Source organism: Mauremys mutica, chromosome 15 (genome assembly GCF_020497125.1).
Source record: "Mauremys mutica isolate MM-2020 ecotype Southern chromosome 15, ASM2049712v1, whole genome shotgun sequence".
NCBI lineage: Eukaryota > Metazoa > Chordata > Testudines > Geoemydidae > Mauremys > Mauremys mutica.
In genome coordinates this window covers 19,965,313-19,983,498 of record NC_059086.1, presented here as the reverse complement: position 1 = coordinate 19,983,498, position 18,186 = coordinate 19,965,313, and the positions used below count along the sequence as shown (strand labels likewise).

The 18,186-nt window shown below is 59.2% G+C and overlaps 2 protein-coding genes across 6 annotated transcripts in view; both read left to right on the top strand.

The window, feature by feature from the left end:
- Positions 1–15,716, top strand: part of LOC123350096 (proline-rich receptor-like protein kinase PERK2) — a 35,064-nt gene extending 19,348 nt beyond the window's left edge. The window contains exons 1-7 of one of the 4 annotated variants that reach the window (XM_044988466.1): positions 10,741–11,446; positions 12,132–12,242; positions 12,407–12,524; positions 12,731–12,758; positions 13,013–13,062; positions 13,579–13,616; positions 15,271–15,716. In XM_044988466.1, coding sequence (XP_044844401.1) covers positions 10,816–11,446; positions 12,132–12,242; positions 12,407–12,524; positions 12,731–12,758; positions 13,013–13,062; positions 13,579–13,616; positions 15,271–15,500 — 1,206 coding nt within the window. In that variant the 5' untranslated portion in view covers positions 10,741–10,815 and the 3' untranslated portion in view covers positions 15,501–15,716. Of the gene's footprint in view, positions 1–10,740; positions 11,447–12,069; positions 12,243–12,406; positions 12,525–12,730; positions 12,759–13,012; positions 13,063–13,578; positions 13,617–15,270 lie in introns of those variants that run through there. The other 3 variants (XM_044988465.1, XM_044988468.1, XM_044988470.1) reach the window with 3 other exon arrangements.
- The window catches only part of LOC123350118 (leukocyte immunoglobulin-like receptor subfamily A member 6), a 31,428-nt gene continuing 21,560 nt past the window's right edge, over positions 8,319–18,186 (top strand). For both annotated transcript variants that reach the window (XM_044988507.1, XM_044988506.1), the window contains exon 1: positions 8,319–9,199. In XM_044988507.1, coding sequence (XP_044844442.1) covers positions 8,725–9,199 — 475 coding nt within the window. In that variant the 5' untranslated portion in view covers positions 8,319–8,724. The remainder of the gene's footprint in view (positions 9,200–18,186) is intronic.

Here is an 18,186-nt window from a genome sequence, read left to right as displayed (position 1 = left end):
TCCACTTCAACCCCAGTGGTTAGAACCATTCGAGACTATCCTGGTGAGCCCTGCTGCTGTTCGGGTCAAGGAACGTCCCGCTTGGATTCATCATACCAGAGTCAAACAGAGCCTCGCTAGGGAGCCCGACCTGGTAAAGGGTTACCCAGAAGCAGATGGCATCAGACTTCGAGGGAGCCACGCACGTTCACCCCACCGCGAACCGGGTGAGCCAGAAGCAGACGACCCCCGTGCCCAGGAGAAATGGACTGCTACCCCTTTGGGCGACCTGAGGCTAAAATTCAAGAAGAAGTAGACTGGTGCCCATTCCCCAAGGAATGGCAACGAACAGTCGCCTGGGGAGTTGGTGGACTCATTTGTGCATTGTTTGTTGGTTTTCCTTTGGGGTGGTTGGACTAACTAGGGGATATGAACATAAGGCCTTTATTCACTTTGCTCATGAAATGAAAGCCCGTATGCCAGCACTGAATAACATTTCGTGTTGGGTATGCCCCTTAATGCCAGTAGATAGTCACCGAGATCTTCCCATGATCCCCATACCTCTCAGCCCTATGACTATGACATGGGCTCCTTCATGGAAGGACTCCTCAGGCTTGCAGAACCTAACCTGGGCAGATTCAAAATCCAGATTAATAGCTATCTAACGGTGTGGAAGCGACCTGGTGAGTGGTGCTTCCTGGGCTCAGGAAATGTGCCTGTAGGTGTTATCAATTGTAAAGCCTATTTTAATGGAACCCATTTTGGTGAAAGCCGGGGACCTGATTGTACTCTTGTACAAGGTTTACCCCGACCTGGGAAGTCCTGGTATAGTTTCCCTACTAACTTTTGTAGCTTGCTTAATTGGTTGGTATTGAATAAACCTCATGTTTGCTTTATAGCACCAGATCTATCACACACTGATTGCACCGCAGTGCTGGAGCATTCAGAGATCATTCGCATACGCTGCATAAAAAAACATTCTTTTAATTCTTCGGGTACTGAGTACTCTGTGTGTCAGTGTACTGATAATGCTGCTAATAGTTTTCACGGTCTCTCTGCCTGGACTGGATGGTATTACAAACCCCAATATACTGCATCTGTTATATCTAATCCCTTGTTTGGAGTCTATTGGGTGTGTGGAGAAAAGGCTTATTTAAGCTTGCCTGTTTCCTGGAAGGGGTCATGCTATTTGGCCTGGTTAGAACCCCCTGTCCTTGTAGCAGGGTGGACCCCTGCTCCAGCCCTGAACGGGTTAAAAACAGCCCTGGGAAGGGGCCGAGGCTGGAGAAAACAGCCTTTCAGCTGGGCTGAATGGGGAAGTGACTGCAGCTGGCACCACGCCCCAAACTGAGCCACAGCTGGCCCCTATAAAAGGCCAGGGAAGCCAGAGGCAGAGTCTCTCTCTGCCTTCAGAGAGGGAAGGGCCTGGCTGCAGGGAGCTTGAGGCTGGATACCTGAGTGAAGCAGGGCTGGGGAAAGGCTGGGGAGCTGGGGAGCTCCAGCCTGGAAAGCCCCAGGCTGCGGCCTAGCATTGGGCTAACAGGTGCTGGGGGTTGCAGAGGGCAGCCCAGGGGTAGGCCAAGGTAGCAGGTCCAAACCCTCCTTGCCAGTGATGAGTGGCTGATCCTGCAGCCTGCCCCAGGATGTGGGGCTAGACAATGACTGGCAGTAGCCATACACTGAGGTAAGGTGGGGATAGAGGGTGGGGGTTCCCTGAGAAGGGGAAGCCCTGAGAGAAAAAGGGTTACTGCCAGGGGGCAGCACCCCCATGTAAAAGGGCACCGGGTCCAGGGAGGGGCACGGGGGCCAGAGGACAGGCGGATCAACGGCCTGCAGTGGGCGCTCCAGTGCTGGAACGAGCTAATTCCCAGAGTCACCAGCAGGAGGCGCCGCAGGGGTGAGTCCGACCCATCTACACATGGTGGAAAATGCGGGCATAGCGGTCTGCCCCTGATACAAGGGGCCAGCGCAAGGACTGTGGGACAGTTGTCTGGAAGAAGAGCTGAGTCCAAGATGGTGGAGAAAATGAACAGAGACTATTATTGGAGAGCCTGTGTGGCCCGGCTCGCCGAGCAGCAAGCAGGGCTGCTTCAGCTGCTGCAGGGGAGGGCACAAGGACCTCATTGGAGCCCAGGCACCTGGGGCAGGAGGCCGGTGACAAGGCCAAGGAACTGTTGGGCCTGTGGAGAACCAGGACACTTGAAAAGGGAGTGCCCCCATGGAACTCGCAGGGCCCAGGTGAGCCCTGAAGGAAGGGCTATGCCAAAAATGGACCATGGACAGACTCGAGTGCCCCCTGTGAAGCCAACAGGGGGGCTCAAAATGTGTTGGGCCTGTGGGGAACCAGGGCACAAGAAGAGGGAGTGCGCTCAGGGGACTCACAGGGCCCAGACTAGCCCTGAGGTGGTCAGGTGTGGGCACTGTCTGTGCTGCCTCTGCCACAAGGGGCGCAAGCAGCCTAGTCCCCAGAGAAGTTGGGGGAGGCCGGAGGACCAGGCCAGGACCAAGATTGCCCCAAAGGAGGGGGTGGTGACGACCAAGGCCCAAAAGAGGGAACTGTCAGGGGCAGAGAGGCTCCAACTAAATCAGGGAACCCACATAAGGGCCGAGGTGGGGACCCAAACAGAAGTGGGGACCCACGTAGGACTAGGGAGGTCTGTGGTGGGGACCCAGACTGTGGATGAAGCAAGCAGGCTGCTCCAAACAATGGAGAGCCTGCGAGCAGAAAGGGATTCTCTGCGGCCCCAGCTGAGGAGAAAGCTGGGCTGGTAGAGCACCCCGCCCGCCCCCCGGTGGAGGGGTTCTTGAGGTGGGGAGGGTGTAGCAGGGTGGACCCCTGCTCCGGCCCTGAAGGGGTTAAAAACAGCCCTGGGAAGGGGCCGAGGCTGGAGAAAACAGCCTTTCAGCTGGGCTGAATGGGGAAGTGGCTGCAGCTGGGGCCACGCCCCAAACTGAGCGACAGCTGGCACCTATAAAAGGCCAGGGAAGCCAGAGGCAGAGAATCTCTCTGCCTTCAGAGAGGGAAGGGCCTGGCTGCAGGGAGCTTGAGGCTGGATACCTGAGTGAAGCAGGGCTGGGGAAAGGCTGAGGAGCTGGGGAGCTTCAGCCTGGAAAGCCCCAGGCTGTGGCCTAGCATTGGGCTAACAGGTGCTGGGGGTTGCAGAGGGCAGCCCAGGGGTAGGCCAAGGCAGCAGGTCCAAACCCTCCTTGCCAGTGATGAGTTGGCTGATACTGCAGCCTGCCCCAGGGCGTGGGGCTAGACAATGACTGGCAGTAGCCATACACTGAGGTAAGGTGGGGATAGAGGGTGGGGTTCCCTGAGAAGGGGAAGCCCTGAGAGAAAAGGGGTTACTGCCAGGGGGCAGCACCCCCATGTAAAAGGGCACCGAGTCCAGGGAGGGACCCGGGGGCCAGAGGACAGGCTGATCACCAGCCTGCAGAGGGCGCTCCAGTGCTGGAACAGAGCTAATTCCCAGAGTCACCAGCAGGAGGCGCCGCAGGGTTGAGTCCGACCCGTCTACAGTCCTATATCGAGATCACCTTCCTTCTGGACGTTTAAGAAATGTGCGAGGTGCCAAAAAGAATGTTGACTGGTCTCAACCCCTTACCTGAAAAGCGCTTAATGATTGGACAGGTAATCGTTTTCTGGATTTAACACGTGCTATAGTGCAAAGTGTAAACCAAACACAATGCTGAATGTGTATTCAGACCCCCACGCACTTTGGTCAAGGTATCCCGTTGTTGGGGGTACTCATCTCTCTCAGGTCATGGGAAAATGTCACGTCTCGGGACAGTGCTTTCACCAGCTTGTCTGTTCCGTGGAACCAGACTCGGTCCATTGATATGGTAGCCCAGGGTTCTTATGCTTTCTGCATAAGCCGGCACTCCTCAGACAAAAGCAGCTTTGTGGGTAATTGTACAAGCTGTAAAATCACTATTCAAACTTATTCCAGCTCCTCTTGGCACGTCCCTAAAGGATCTGGCTGGTATTGGCTATGTAATCATACAGCTTATCAAACCCTTCCAGCAGGTTGGGGTAACACATATTTACTGGGGCCAGGGCCGGCTCTAGCTTTTCTGCCGCCCCAGGCAAAAAAAAAAAAAAAAAGCGGCCGGACTACCGAAGCGCAAAAAAAAAAAAAAAAAAAAGGCAGCCGCAAGGAGCTCATGAAGGGCAGCACCCGCCCACTCCCTCCGCCCGTGGGCAGCCAGGCGCTGTAGCCCGCTCGCAGCTGGGCGAGAGGGGCTCCCCCCTCGGGCCTTGGGGTGCCTCTCCCAGCCGGGCAGGCTCCGAGGGGGCCAACACAGGCAGCACTGGCTGGGGTCTGCGACCTCCGCGCGGGGCCGGCATTGCAGCGGGGCTCAGCACAGTGCAAACAGCAGGTGCCGGGATCAGTGGGGCCCGCCCTCCGCTGCCCGCCGGGCCGCCACAGAACCCTCCCGCCCTCCGCTGCCCGCCGGGCCGCCACAGAACCCTCCCGCCCTCCGCTGCCCGCCGGGCCGCCACAGAACCCTCCCGCCCTCCGCTGCCCGCCGGGCCGCCACAGAACCCTCCCGCCCTCCGCTGCCCGCCGGGCCGCCACAGAACCCTCCCGCCCTCCGCTGCCCGCCGGGCCGCCACAGAACCCTCCCGCCCTCCGCTGCCCGCCGGGCCGCCACAGAACCCTCCTGCCCTCCGCTGCCCGCCGGGCCGCCACAGAACCCTCCTGCCCTCCTCTGACCACTGGGCCGCCGCAGAACCCTTCCTCCTTCTGGTGCCCAGGGGCTGCAGGAGGTGGTGGCTCAGCCACTCCTTTAAAGGCGGCTCGGCCAGGCTGGGCTCAGAATGGCACGGGAGGCGGAGGCCAGTGCAGGCAGCGGGGAGTGGCGCGTCCCGGGGAGCCCGGCAGCACAATGAGCGGCAGGGATCATTAGTTCCTGCCCTGCCCCCTGGGCCAGGGTCCGTGTCCCTGCAGGGCTGGGCTGGCCGCCCCAAGATTGGCCGGAATGCCGCCCCTTTCAATGTGCCGCCCCAGGCACGTGCTTTCTCGTCTGGTGTCTGGAGCCGGCCCTGACTCGGGCTTTTTTGGTTTTGGGGCTTGTTGTAATCTTTGTATGCTTACAATGTTGTTATTTGTGCTTTCAACAAATGATAAGTTTAATGTCCCAAATGTGTAAACCAACTCCTAAAGCTCGGCGTCCTTCCTTTGTAGTATAATTTCAGTTGTGTTCCTCAAGTCCCCTTGGTGGGTCCTCTAGGAACAAAGCAGGGGCTTGATGAGTTTGGCTTGATGGCCTGTTCTGCTTCGCAATAACACAGCAAGGCCTACTGAAGAAAAAAAATTTACTGGCTGGGGTAAACAGGCCAGATTTATGACCTTGCTAGATAGGACAGTGCTTGCAGGGTCTGGGAAAAATACTTGCAGAAGCTGGTTTGAAGCAACTTGTACCTTTTTGAGGCTTATCATGAAATAACAGTTGCTCTTTGTTTTTCTCTTCTATGCTGGGAAAGTATAACTGGGAAGGTGCAGCGATGACACGACGTAAGTGATGACACGATGGAGCCGCTAATAAAACACAGTTTGAATCTGCAGAGGGCAGGGGCTGGTTCTGTGTGGAGCAGGGGTTGTTCTTCATTGACGTGTGCATTAATAAAGAACTTGGTATTTGGATTTCACTGAGTTGTTTGTCTCTTTGCGGGACGAACCTGAAAAGTCTGGGATAGAGATCTCCCCGACACAGAGAAACCATCCAATGGGATGAAAGGGGTCGAGCACATCACGAGCTTCCTGGGACTGCAGCCCCCGACGCAGTTCCTCATTCCGCTCGCACTGGGGCCTCAGGCTGGGTGGAGCTCAGCACTGGGGTGTTGGTGGCAGCGCTGAGGGTCCTGCACTGCCCCATTATGGTGTCTGCTCTGACCGTCCTCCTCCTCGGTGAGTGTCGGAGTCAGCCAGGGCATGTGTCCTTGGGGGTGGGGGGGGATCTGAGACCGGGGGTGTGCCTATTCAGGGGGGCAGGGTCTGAGACCAGGGTGTAGGATCCAGTTGCTCTGGGATCTGGTCACTAACGAGCTGTCTCCTCTGCAGGCTGCTGGCTGGCCGGGCACAGCAGAGTGTGGGGAGGTGAGTATCAGTCTGTGCAGAGGTGGGTAACATGAAGGACAGGGGAGGGGCTGCATGGGGTGGGGAAAAGAGGAACAGAGCCCTGAGCCTTCCCCAAAACTCAACCCAAACTCCCCCTGGGAGCTCAGACCCGGCCCCGTTCTGTTCCCCAACACACCTATGGTGCAGCTAGGAGCTGAATCTGGCTCCTGGATTCTGGCAAAGCAGCTGGGATTTGAACCATCCCACTGGGTTCAAACTACTGCCCCCACCAGGCTGTGAGGATCGGGGGCGGCACGTGGATTTATTTCAGCTCGTACAAACTCCAACAGGGCCCGTCTCTGGGCTCTAGATCCCCCTTGGGGTAACCGAAACGTTCTTGGTCAGTGCAGCCATGGGGAGAACCCCCCAGATCCGCCCCCCAACAGCTCCTCCCCTGCACTCGCAGCCCCCCGTTCCCATGGCCTGGGGAAAGGTGAATCATATGCGACTCCCACGGTCTGTGGTCATAGATGCTATTTCCAACCCCAGGGTGGGGGGCAGAGCTGCAGGGGGACCACTGGTCAGGCTCTCTGGCTGGCCTCGGGAGGGCTGGCAGGGGGGCAGGTGATCTCTCATGCAGCCGGGTCCTGAGCGACGTCTGGGTGAACCCCCTGCCCCCGAGCCCCATGGGCAGGCAGTGCCAACCCTGGTAGGGGACAGACTCCTAGAGAGGCCGAATGAGGGATGGAGTGAACTGGGGTGGGAAGGGATCGGGGGGGGGTCTCCCCTGTTTAACTCCTGTCTCTTCTTGACATCCGGGTGAGAATTTCCCAAACCCACGATCTGGGTGAGACCCAGCAGGGTGGTGGCGCTCGGGGGAGTGTTTGTACCCAGACATGGAGTTATTTCTGCGTAAAGCCCTGGGCCCAGCAGAGGGGACGCCTGGCCGGGGAGTGGGGATGGAGACATTAGGGGGTTCCCAGCCAGGGGGGAGAAGCAGCCACTGGAGATTTGGAACAGAGGAAGGGGGGATCCCTGCCCCCAGGGGGAGCTGCAGAGCAGGGGCCTTTCCCAGGCAACACATCAGTTAGGGGGTGATGGACGGAGCTGAAGGTTATAAACCTCAGTGTATAGTAGAGACTTGCACAGTCCCCTACAAGTCGGAGGTGGTGCTGTGCATAGAACCCAGGAGTCCTGGCCCCCATCCTCCCTGCTCTCCCCAATAGACCCCCCTCCCCTCCCAGAGCCGGGGAGAGAACCCAGGAGTCCTGGCTCCCAGCCCTCCCAGCAGAGAAGCCAGGGAGTGAATGGCCCCTGGAGACTGGCCTGGCCTGTCACCCGCCGGGGAGCAGAGCTCTGGGTCCCAGGGGCTGGGGTTGCTCCATGTCTCATGCTGTGAGCCCAGGGCTGAGGGGAAACTCTGGCCCCTGTGGAAAGGGATCCAGGAGCCCGTCCCCAGGGCCGCCGGGTCTGACCCACCACTGAGGCCACGTGGTGAGGACGGACCCCAGGACTGAGTGACGGGGCCTGTGTCTCACGGCCTGTCTGCTTCCCACTTCAGAGCCCAGCTACCCCAAACCCAGCATCTCTGGGATCCCCAGCGAAGGGGTTTCCTTGGGGGGATCCGTGAGCATCTGGTGTAAGGGGCAGCATCATGCCGTGCAGTTCATGCTGAATAAAGATGGACGCCATCTCCAAAGTGTGGATTCGGACTCACAGGCTCTGTTTCTCATCAACAACGTGAGCCGGGAGCAAGGCGGGAGCTACAGCTGCTCCTATCACAGCAGATCGGAGCCGTTCAAGATGTCAGACCCCAGTGACCCCGTGGAGTTGGTGGTGAGAGGTGAGGGTCCCGGCTCAGCGTCCCCGTTCCCAGCCCCACCCCCAGACAGACCCTCACGGGGGCTCGGTGCCAATGGGACGCTCAGAGCCAGGCTCTGCCCTGAGCCCTGACCCCACAGAGGGGACGCCCGGCTGGAGAACGGGGACGGAGTCACTGGGGGGTTCCCCAGCCAGGGGGAGCAGCAGCCCCTGGAGTCTCAGGGCAGGGAGGCTACTTTAACGCTGCTCCTTGTGCGTAGGAACCGGGAGTCGCTATTTAATCCCCTGATCCCATCGCCTCTGTTCTCCAGGCCCCGCCCCAGGCAGTTCCCCAGCCAGGGCTGAATGAGGCAGGGGTTGAAGGAGAAGCTGTGGCTTGGTGGACACGGCGCTGGGCTGGGACCCAGGAGATCTGGTCCAGCTCCTGGCGCAGCCACAGACTCTGTGTGATGGGAGCACGTCGTGGTTTTCAAAAGTGCCCTTCCTTGGGGGGGGGGGCTCAATCTTGGGGGATCTCAGGCCGAGCGCCCACAAACCGAGACACCCCCAGTTAGTGGAGACGTCTGCAAACGCTGACCTCAATAGCGCTGGATCCCTTGTGTTAGGAGAGCATGTAGGGCCCCCGCCATGATCAGGGCCCCTTTGTGCATAAACACAGAGTAACGTTACAATCCCTGTCTCTGGGAGCTCGCTGAGGAAAGTGAATCTGGTTGTGCCTCAGTTTCCTCCTGTGTAGAACGGGGATAATGACCCCTCCCTGGGGGGCTGACTCCCTTCCTGTGTGGGGCTCAGGCCCAGAGACCAGCCTGTGAGTTGCTCTGTCCACGGCAGTGGATGAGGCAGGGGCCACACACGGCATATGAGGATCCCAACACTAGGGAGCTGTAACTCGGTGTCTGTGGGGTGGGAGCCCAGCTGGCAGGGCCGGGATTCTGGGTGGGGGGAACTCTGGGATCTGGCAGAGAATCTCTGCTTGGGGGCCCCTGGATCTGCATGTGGTTGGGGCCAGCCGGGGCTGGGTGGGTGCCTGGGTCTGGCTCTCAGTGTCTGTCTCCTGTGCGCAGATCCAGAGTTACCCAGACCCTCCATCTCCCTGAGCCTCACTTCGGTCACTGCCCCAGGGGCAGACGCCACCATCTGGTGTCAGGGGCAGCGCCGGGACGTGAGCTTCTTCCTGTACAAGGCTGGAGACCTGAACCCGCAGCAACGCATGGACCCTGCTGGGGCCTGGGCCGAGTTCCGCATCCCCAGCGTGGGCCGGCAGCACGGAGGGAGCTACAGCTGCAGCTACCGGCCCCGGTCAGAGCCCTTCGTCTCCTCGCAGCCCAGCGACCCCGTCGAGATCATTGCAGCAGGTGAAGGGTCCGGCTCACTGTCCCGGCTCCCAGCCCCACCCCCAGCCGGACCCACAGGGGGTCTCTGCACTGATGGGACGCTCAGAACCAGGGTCTGCCCTGAGCCCTGGGCCTGGCAGAGGGGACACAGTGTCTTGGATCTGGGATGGAGTCACTTGGGGGTTCCCCAGCCATGGGGGAGCAGCAGCCACTGGAGATTCAGGGCTGGGGGAGGGGGGATCCCTGCCCCCAGGGGGAGCTGCAGAGCAGGGGCCTTTCCCAGGGGATACTCCCCTGGCTGCCCCCGCACTGGGGACGCACAGAGGAGTCAGGGCCCAGGCATAGGCGCCAGCTCCTGGTGCTCCAGGGCTCTGCACCCACAAACAGCCAAGGTCCCCTCCCCACCTCCACCTCCGCCTCACCTCACCTCTGCCTCCTCCCCTGAGCGCACCACGTCCCTGCTTCTCCGCCTACCTCCCAGCGCTTGCTGCTGCAAAACAGCTGTTTCACGGCATAACAAGCTCTGGGAGGTAGAGGGGAGGAGCGTTGTAATGGCCTCACAGATCGTGCCCACTCGTGGCCCCATGCGGTCGGTGGGGGGTGCCCCTTTCAGTGCGATGGCCCTTCTCGGGGATCCACTCTCTCTCGGGGTCAGGCCCTTCCACCTCCTGGAGCCGCACCTCTCTGAGCCTTAGCGCGTCTGTCTCTACCGTGGGCCCCCTCAGGGAGTCCACTCGCTCTGGACCCCCAGAGCCTCCTCACCCCCGAAGGCGTTGATGCCCCCATGATCTCTAGACTGGAGCGACTTTCAGCCAGCGTAAAACAGGAGGGTTTATTGAGGGTTGAACCCAGCACAGGAAACTCTCCAGGCCTCAGGCCTGGCCTCCCTCAGCCCAGCACATCCCAGTCTCCCTGCAGCCAGGTGGGCTCTGCCTGCTCCCCCTCTTCAGCCCAGAGCCCCCCTGCTTCCCAGCTGGGCATCTGAGATCACCAGCCCCAAGCCCCCGCTCTGTCCATTGTCTTCTCTCCAGGGAAACAGGCTCGTAAACAGGAAGGCCTGGGTCTCCTCTCCTCTCAGCTCTCCTCTGTCTGGAACCGGCTGGTCAGGTCACCGGGGTCCTCTCTTCGCAGCCCATTGTCCTCCCACTGGCCAGAACCAGCTGTGACTCCTGAGCCGGGTCGCCGGGTCACCAGGTCCCCAGTCGCTGGGGTCTCCATCCTCCAGGCCATCGGCCGGGGTCCCAAGTTCCCTCTCCGGTCCTCTGTACCCACAAACTCCCTCTCCCATCACCTCGTTAAACCAGTAACACCTGGGGAAACTGAGTCCCACCCCCTCTGCATGCAACCCACTGGAAAACACAGAAAAAACAAGAACCTCCCCCACTTCGTCACAAGTGGGAACTCAGGGCGCTCAGGGGAGGAGGTGGGGATTTGGGGAAGGGGTTGGAAAAGGGGCAGGGAGGGGGTGGAGTTGGGGTGTGGACTTTGGGGGAGGGGTTGGAATGGGGGTGGGAAGGGGGGGCAGGGCTGGAGTCGGGGTGGGGCCAGAGGCAGAGCGGGATCGAGCACCCACCGGCGCCTCCAGGAGACCCTCCCCGGACTGACAGTAGCAACCGATGCTGAGTCACGGGCTGAGGTGGATTAAGGTTTCCTGGGGCCCTGGGCCAGAGCAAGGGGGGATCCCTCCCCCCCCTTCCACCTGCGTCCCTCTCCTGTTCCACTCCTCGGCCTGCGGTCCCGCCCACAGCCCCGCCCCTTTCTGCCCCATCCCGGGGCCCCGCCCCTGTTCCACCCATGGCCCCGCCCAAAACTGTCCCCACACTGCAGCCCCGCAACCCATTCGCTACTTTCTGCCCCCCCCACACACACACACTGTGACCCCCAGACCGGAGAAGCTCTGTCCCACGCCCTGGCCCTGGGGTGCAGCGGGGAGTGAGAGTCCCCCAGCCCTGAGGCAGCGGCAGGTAGCGAGAGTCCTCCCATCCTGGGGCTGCTGGGGAGGTCCCAGTGCTAAGGCTTCCCCTGCCCCCACCCCCACTTCTGCGGGTCAGAGCGCTGGGGCTTCTCCTGTCCTGCTCTCCCAGCGGCCGGGGCTCTGGGGCCCCCCAGTGTGGGGCGAACTAAGAGTCGGTGTTTCAGCCCCTCCCCCCACCTCAACAGACGCTGGTTCTATTCCCGCAACGGGAACCGACCCGACCCAGCCTGGAGCGGCGCCAGCTCCCACCCGCCTGGACAGCCCAGAGCCAGGTACCGGGGCCGGGGGGAGAATCTACTGAGTCACAGATTATGGGGCAGCTTCCCCCAGTGGTTGCCCGGGGGGGAGGGATGGAGGCTGTTCTCAGGGGCAGTGATTCCCCCCTCCCCGCACCAATGGATTTGGGAGGGGAGCGAAGCCTCCTGCTCCGACACGAACCCGCCGCTAACAGAGCAGCCGGAGGCTGCTTCCTCTGGGGGCAGCTGGGCCCATCAGTGGCCATGGGGGATGGTGCCCTGGAGCTCCCTGCGAAGCAGCCGGCAGCAGCCAGCCTGGGAGGCGGGATACCGGGCTAGATGGGCCCGTTGGCCTGAGCCGGTGTGGCCATGGGAAGGGGGTGAAATGCCTTAGAAATGACGGCCAGGTGGGATCAGACAGCGCCCCCTAGTGCCGTGCTGGGGCAGTGGGGCCAGCCCTGACCGATGGGGAGAGCGCCCCCTACTGAGCCCCCCACCCCCTGCAGCCCAGTGGCCCCTAGTGCTACAAATCTCCCAAACCTTGCTGGGTCTGACCCCACTTGATGCCCTGGGGCCCCAAACATCCTCCCCATAGAATTTTCTGCTGGCTGCGTCCTGAGGTGTCCCAGCCCCTTGGGCGCCGCCTGGGGTGGAAGGGGCTGTGGGGAGGGGAACAGACCAGCCGCCCCCGGCACTCACGGCTGCTGCTGTTTCCCAGCAGGATCGAGACCTCTGACTTGGGCCATCATCGCCGGGATGAGCGTAGCAGCCGCTGGCCTCCTCCTGCTTCTCTTCCTTGTGGCCTTCGTCTGTTTCAGAAAAATCCGAGCCAGTGAGTACCCCGTCCAGCGAGGGAAGGGTTAAACCTGCCGCTAAGCAGGGCCGGATGGGGTCAGGGCTGGGATGGGGGACTGTGCCGGGAAAGCCAAGGGAGGGCAGGGGACGGGGGGGAACTCAGCAGGGTCTGCTGCCTGAGTAATCCCTGTACACACACAGCTGTCCCACCCCAGAGGAGCCGCATCTCAGCACCAGCTGAAGGGTTCCTGTATAAAGAGCCATCAGCACCGGGCCTCTCCGGTACATGGGGTGCCAGGGGAGCCAACCTATGGATCAGGTTTGTTATAACGAGTCATGAATGAGGGAGGACTGGGGACAGGAAAAGCCCCCCTGAGTTAATCTCCCCCTCACCCCGGTACATGCTACGGTGTTGTGCTGCCCTCCATCCCTGCTGCCCTGGGCGGGGTGGGGGGGGTGGCCGGGTGCTGGGACCAGAGGATCCCGATCGGCTTATGGGGGATTCTGGTTTGTGTCCCTCTGCAGGAAGAGGAGCCGCACCGAGACTAAGCAGGTAGGAACCCGGCTCCTCCCCACTCCCGATAGACCTGCCTGGCTCACAGGGCTCCTGGGTTCTGTCCCCAGCTCAGGGAGGGGAGTGGGGACTAGTGGTTAGAGCGGGATGAGGGTGGAGTCTGGTGGTTGGGGCAAGGGGGGGTTAGGGAACTGGGTTCACTGTGAGGCAGGATGGGGGTTCTCTGGGTGTGTTGGGGAATCTCCCTGCAGGTAGGGGGGATATGATATTTACAAGGGAATTTTCTCTTTTAGCACCAGCCCTATGGGGGCATTAAAGGCGCCGGCTCAGCAAGACCCCCTCTGTGAGTAACACACCCAAGGGGGTACCAGGGTGGGGGAGGACTCCTGGTGGAGGGGAGGGGCTTGTGGGGGCTTCACCCACATGGGGCGGGGCCTGATTTACAGCTGCTGCTGGGCGGGGCTAAGGAGAGGGCCCCAGAGGTAGCCGGTGTCAGCTGAGAGTGTTGGACTCCCAGGAGCTCCCTGGGGCCACCCTCCCTTCCCGCTCTAGTTCCCCATCCACTCCTGGCTCCCAGCCCCCTGCTCTAACCACTAGACCCTACTCCCCTCCCGAGCCAGGGTGAGAACACAGGAGTTCTGACTCCCAGCCCCCGCCCCTGCTGTAACCCCCAGACATCTCTGTGCCTCCGTTTTAATCTCTGTAACACGGGGCTAATGTCCCTGGCCCATGCTGTGGGGTTGGGGGGTGGCTCTGCCGGGCTCTGACCCCTCTGGCTGGATGGGGGGGTTGGAGCTGGGTGTGGGGTTTGCTCTGGGCCGGCCGGGGGTGCAGCTCAGCGGGTGTCTCTGTTCCACAGACACCTCCATCGACAAAGGGAAAGAGACGCAGACCCCGGTAAGTGTCCCCTGTTCCCCCATGGGGGCCTGACCCCCAACCCTGACCCACATGGACCCCAGCAGCCCCTCACACCTCCCCCCCCACCTTTCCTGGCATCCTCAGTGGTTTGGGGTGGGGGTTGGGTTGTTGGGGGGGGGAGCTTATGGGATCACCAGCTCTGTGTGTGTGTGTTTGTGTGTTGGGGTGCTGGTGGATTCATACACACACACACACACACACCTCAGTGACTCTCTCCCATCCCAGCCCCAGGAGCCCGACCCCGATGCCGACAGACTCACCTACGCCGAGCTGGACGGCCGGGCGCTGCAGGGCAAGTGGGGGGGCCTGGCCCCTGCCCCTGAGCCCGCCCAGCCCAGCCTGTACGCCACGATCAATGTGAGCCGGGGGGCCCCACGGTGAGAGCCCCCCCAGCCATGGGGCTCCGGCCCCCAGGGAGTGACAGACTCACCCCCTGCAGCACCTGCCCTGAGAACTCTGCTTCTAGGGAAGATTTAGGGGGGACGCTGCCCTCCCCCCACTGCAGCCCCATCCCATCGAGCTGCTGTCCCCCTGCCCTGCCCAGACCCAGATGTGGGGGCTGGCGTGGGGGGCTCAGCACGGGGAGGGAGCGGGGATGTGCCGAGGTGGCTGTTTATATTATTTTGCTTCCTGTTAATCTCCAGATTTGTAATAAACACAGAACCACAAACCAGCCCAACCTGGGCACCCCACAGCCCCCCCGTGCCCATGCCTGGGGGTGCATCGGCTGGTTATACAGGGACCCTTCGCCCGGTGCTGGGTTGCAGCCCCTCTGGGGAAGGGCAACAGTTGTCAGGTCACCGGGGTTCTCAGCCTGACTCCGGGCGAAGCTGCAGAAGGGTCTGGTGCCCATGACCAATTGGCGCCGGCTGTTTACAGCCCCTCCGTGGGGTCGTCCCTTCCCCGCTGTGCTGGGGGCTCCATCGCCGTGAGCCGGGGTGGGGGGGGGCTGAGGGGAAGTGATCCCTGGGCAGGGCCCGTACAGGAGATCGGGGGGGGGGGATCACCCTCTGTGATGGAGTAGGGGCTGTCTGTGTGGGAGATGGGAGAGCCAGGGAGGATTTTAGGTGAGGCACCCTGTATTAAAACTGTAACATGAGCTAGGCCTGCGGGAGGGGAGGTGACACCTCTGCCTGGGAGCTAGACAAAGGAAGGGAGCTGAGCGGGAGGGTTGAGTCCGTTTTTCGGTTTGGGACCTGGGTGGTGGGTTTGCAGGGGAACCTAGGCTGGAATCCAGACACCCTGAACCCCAGAAAGGCCAGATTGAGGGGTCCTGGCTCTGAACACGAGCTCTGCTGTATCCTGTGTTCCTGTTGTCCAATAAACCTTCTGTTTTACTGGCTGGCTGAGAGTCACTGGAAGTCCCAGGAAGAGGGGTGCAGGGCCGGACTCCCCCACAATCTGTAACACCCTCTGACCCCGATGTTCCCCTCCTCGAGACCTCAGGCACAGGGTGAGCCCCACTGCTAATCCCCACCTTGGAACTTCCCTGCAAGGGCCCCTGGGGCGACATGGGAATCATCACTTGCTGGGAGCAGTGCAGGGGCTAGGACACAGAGCAGGGCAGTTCTGAATCCCCCCTGCAGGGGATGGGGGACTGTTTTCCATTAAACGAGGCTTTGTTACCCTTCAGTGATGAGCAGAGAAAGAGTCCCCTCAGCTCCACCATCATGGCCCCGGCATGAGATGCTCCCCACCCCCGGCCCCTGCAGCCTCCGGACCTACAGATCAGCCTGCAGAGACACCACTGACCCACATCCGCCTGCTCCTGGGTGCTCAGACATCGGCTGGCTCCCTGTTGCCTCAGTTTCCCTTAACTTCTGCTTAAAGAGCCCCCCTAAGTCTGCTAGTCCCCACAAGTGACACTCTGTACCTCGGGGGGAACACCCTCCACCCCCATGTTCATCCTTATAATATGATGATAATAATAATATGCAAAGTTTGTCATCTCGGGCGTCTTCAGAAGGCTCATGATGCACCGAGTATGGTTGTTACAGTGATGTTATAGGTTGTAATGTCACGTATGTAGTTATGAGGCTGAAAATGTGTCTTCATAGCTTAAAACAAGCCCAGGCAAAGCTCCCCAAGAGCAGAGGGGCAGTTCACACCTCATCAGGGCATGTACGGGACAAACCCAGCCCAGCCTCACAGGACCAAAGGACACTGGCCTAGGCAGCAACAAAGGATCTGTTGGACTCTCCAGCGAGTCACCCCCCTTCCCTTGGTCAGTGTGGGACTGCGATGAGGTAACGCTCCCCTGACTCTGAAGGGGTTGGGGGCACAGCCAAGAGGGAAGAGGGAGAGACATTTGCCAGGCTCTCTCTCGTCCACCTCCATCTACAGACACCAGCACCCAGCGACTGAAGTGCTGATCGAAGGGGAGAGCCTGGGGAAGGGCACCCAGCCAGCCTGGGGTGAGAAACGTATAAGTTTCTACGGGCGCTGACAGTGTTAAGATGAGCTTAGAATGCGTTTTGCTTTTATTTCATTTGACCAAATCCGACTTGTTGTGTTTTGGTTTATAATCACTGAAAATCCATCTATTGTAGTTAATAAATGTGTTTGTTTGTTCTACCTGACGCAGTGTGTTTGGTTTGAAGCGTGTCAGAGATTCCCCTTGGGATAACAAGCCTGGTAGATACCAATTTCTTTGTTAAATTGACAAACTCATAAACTCCCCCTCTCCAGCTCAGAGCCCCCCTGCTTCCCAGCTGGGCATCTCATATCATCTTCCCCAGGCCCTGCCTCTGTCCATTGTCTTCTCCCCACGTAAACAGGGGCGCCTGGGTCTCCTCTCCCCTCTTCTGTCCTCTGGCCCCTCTGGCTGGAACTGGCTGGTCAGGTCACTGGGGTCCTCTCTTCACAGCCCATTGTCCTCCCACTGGCCAGAACCAGCTGTGACTCCTGAGCTGGGTCCTCTGGTCCTCAGGTCAGCAGTCGCTGAAGTCTCCATCCTCCAAGAGAGTTCTTCACTTTTTCAACTGTTGAGTCTTTCACTGTTGCACCACATGCGTCTAGCCAGTCAGCTGAGTTTCTTGCAGAAAGATAGTGAGCATTTGCTGGTCGACCACTGTTCAAGTTCAGGATGAACAAGTGACAGTGCACTTAACATTGGCCTCCAGTTTGTAGTGTGTGGCATCGCTTGCTTAAATAGAAAGCAGGATGCCACAGTCACGTTTGTTTACACGAACTGTGTTGCATCTCCAGCATTCTTAACAGCCTCAGTAAGTACTTCTAAAATTGCCTTTGACAGTGATTGCCTTATAAGGCTTTCTGCATGTTGGTGCAGTCCAGAGGCCTGGTGTTTTGCAGCCTTTTCGCATAGTTTGTCAGCACTGGCTTTGCTGATCGGTCTGGCAAACCATGCTCCTCCACTTTTACCAGTTACAGCACTGGGAAGCTTTCTTTCTTCGTAAGCTTTTTTGCAAGAGGTGCACCAGTAGCCATCTTTTGTAACGTCAATAAATGGGAACACTTTGACCAACAGACATCGGGAACTCCCTTTAGGTTTTGGAGACACTTTAGTAGTAGCTGTATTTGTGCTTGGGCTGGTCGGCTGTAGATACACCACTTGAACCTTCAGATGACATGTTGATATATTCTTGGTTCTTGGTGTGTTCTTCACCGTGGTTGGTTTTTGAGGCCTCTGAGTGGAAAAATCGTTGCTTTTTTTTTTGTCTTTTCATTTTCACTTTGACCTGCAACATATAAAAGAGATATGAATAAATTAAATGTTTTCTTAGGAGAATTCAAATTTTACATAAGGATAATGCAAATTACACCAAATCACATAACAGTTCTAGATTTCTAAAACAAATATAAATTTAAAAAAAAATATTTAAGCTGACTTTTGAAAAGTAAGCCACCACGGGATAAGAGCGAAGGTTTTCTCATGGATCAGTAACTGGTTAAAAGATGGGAAACAAAGGGTAGGAATTAATGATCAGTTTTCAGAATGGAGAGAGATAAATAGTGGTATCCCTGAGGGGTCGGTACTGGGACCATTACTGTTCAGTATATTCATAAGTGATCTAGGAAAAGGGGTAAATAGCGAGGTGGCAAAATTTGCATATGATACAAAACAATTCAAAGTAGTTAAGTCCAAAACCGACTGCGAAGAGTTACAAAGGGATCTCACCAAACTGGATGACTGGGCAACAAAACGGCAGATGAAATTCAGTGCTGATCAGTGCAAAGTAATGCACATTGGAAAGCATCATCTCAACTCTACATACAAAATGATGGGCTCTAAATTAGCTGTTACCACTCAAGAAAGCAGGGGCGGCTCTAGACATTTCACCGCCCCAAGCAGGGTGGCATGCCGCTGGGGGCACTCTGCTGGTCGCCGGGAGAGCGGCAGGCGGCTCCGGGGGTCCGCTGGTCCCGCAGCTTAGGTGGACCACCGGAGCCGCCCTGGGACCAGCGGACCCTCCGCAGGCACGCCTGCGGGAGGTCCACCAGAGCCGCCTGCCGCCCTCCCGGCGACCGGCAGAGCGCCCCCCGTGGCATGCCACCCCAAGCACGCGCTTGGTGTGCTGGGGCCTGGAGC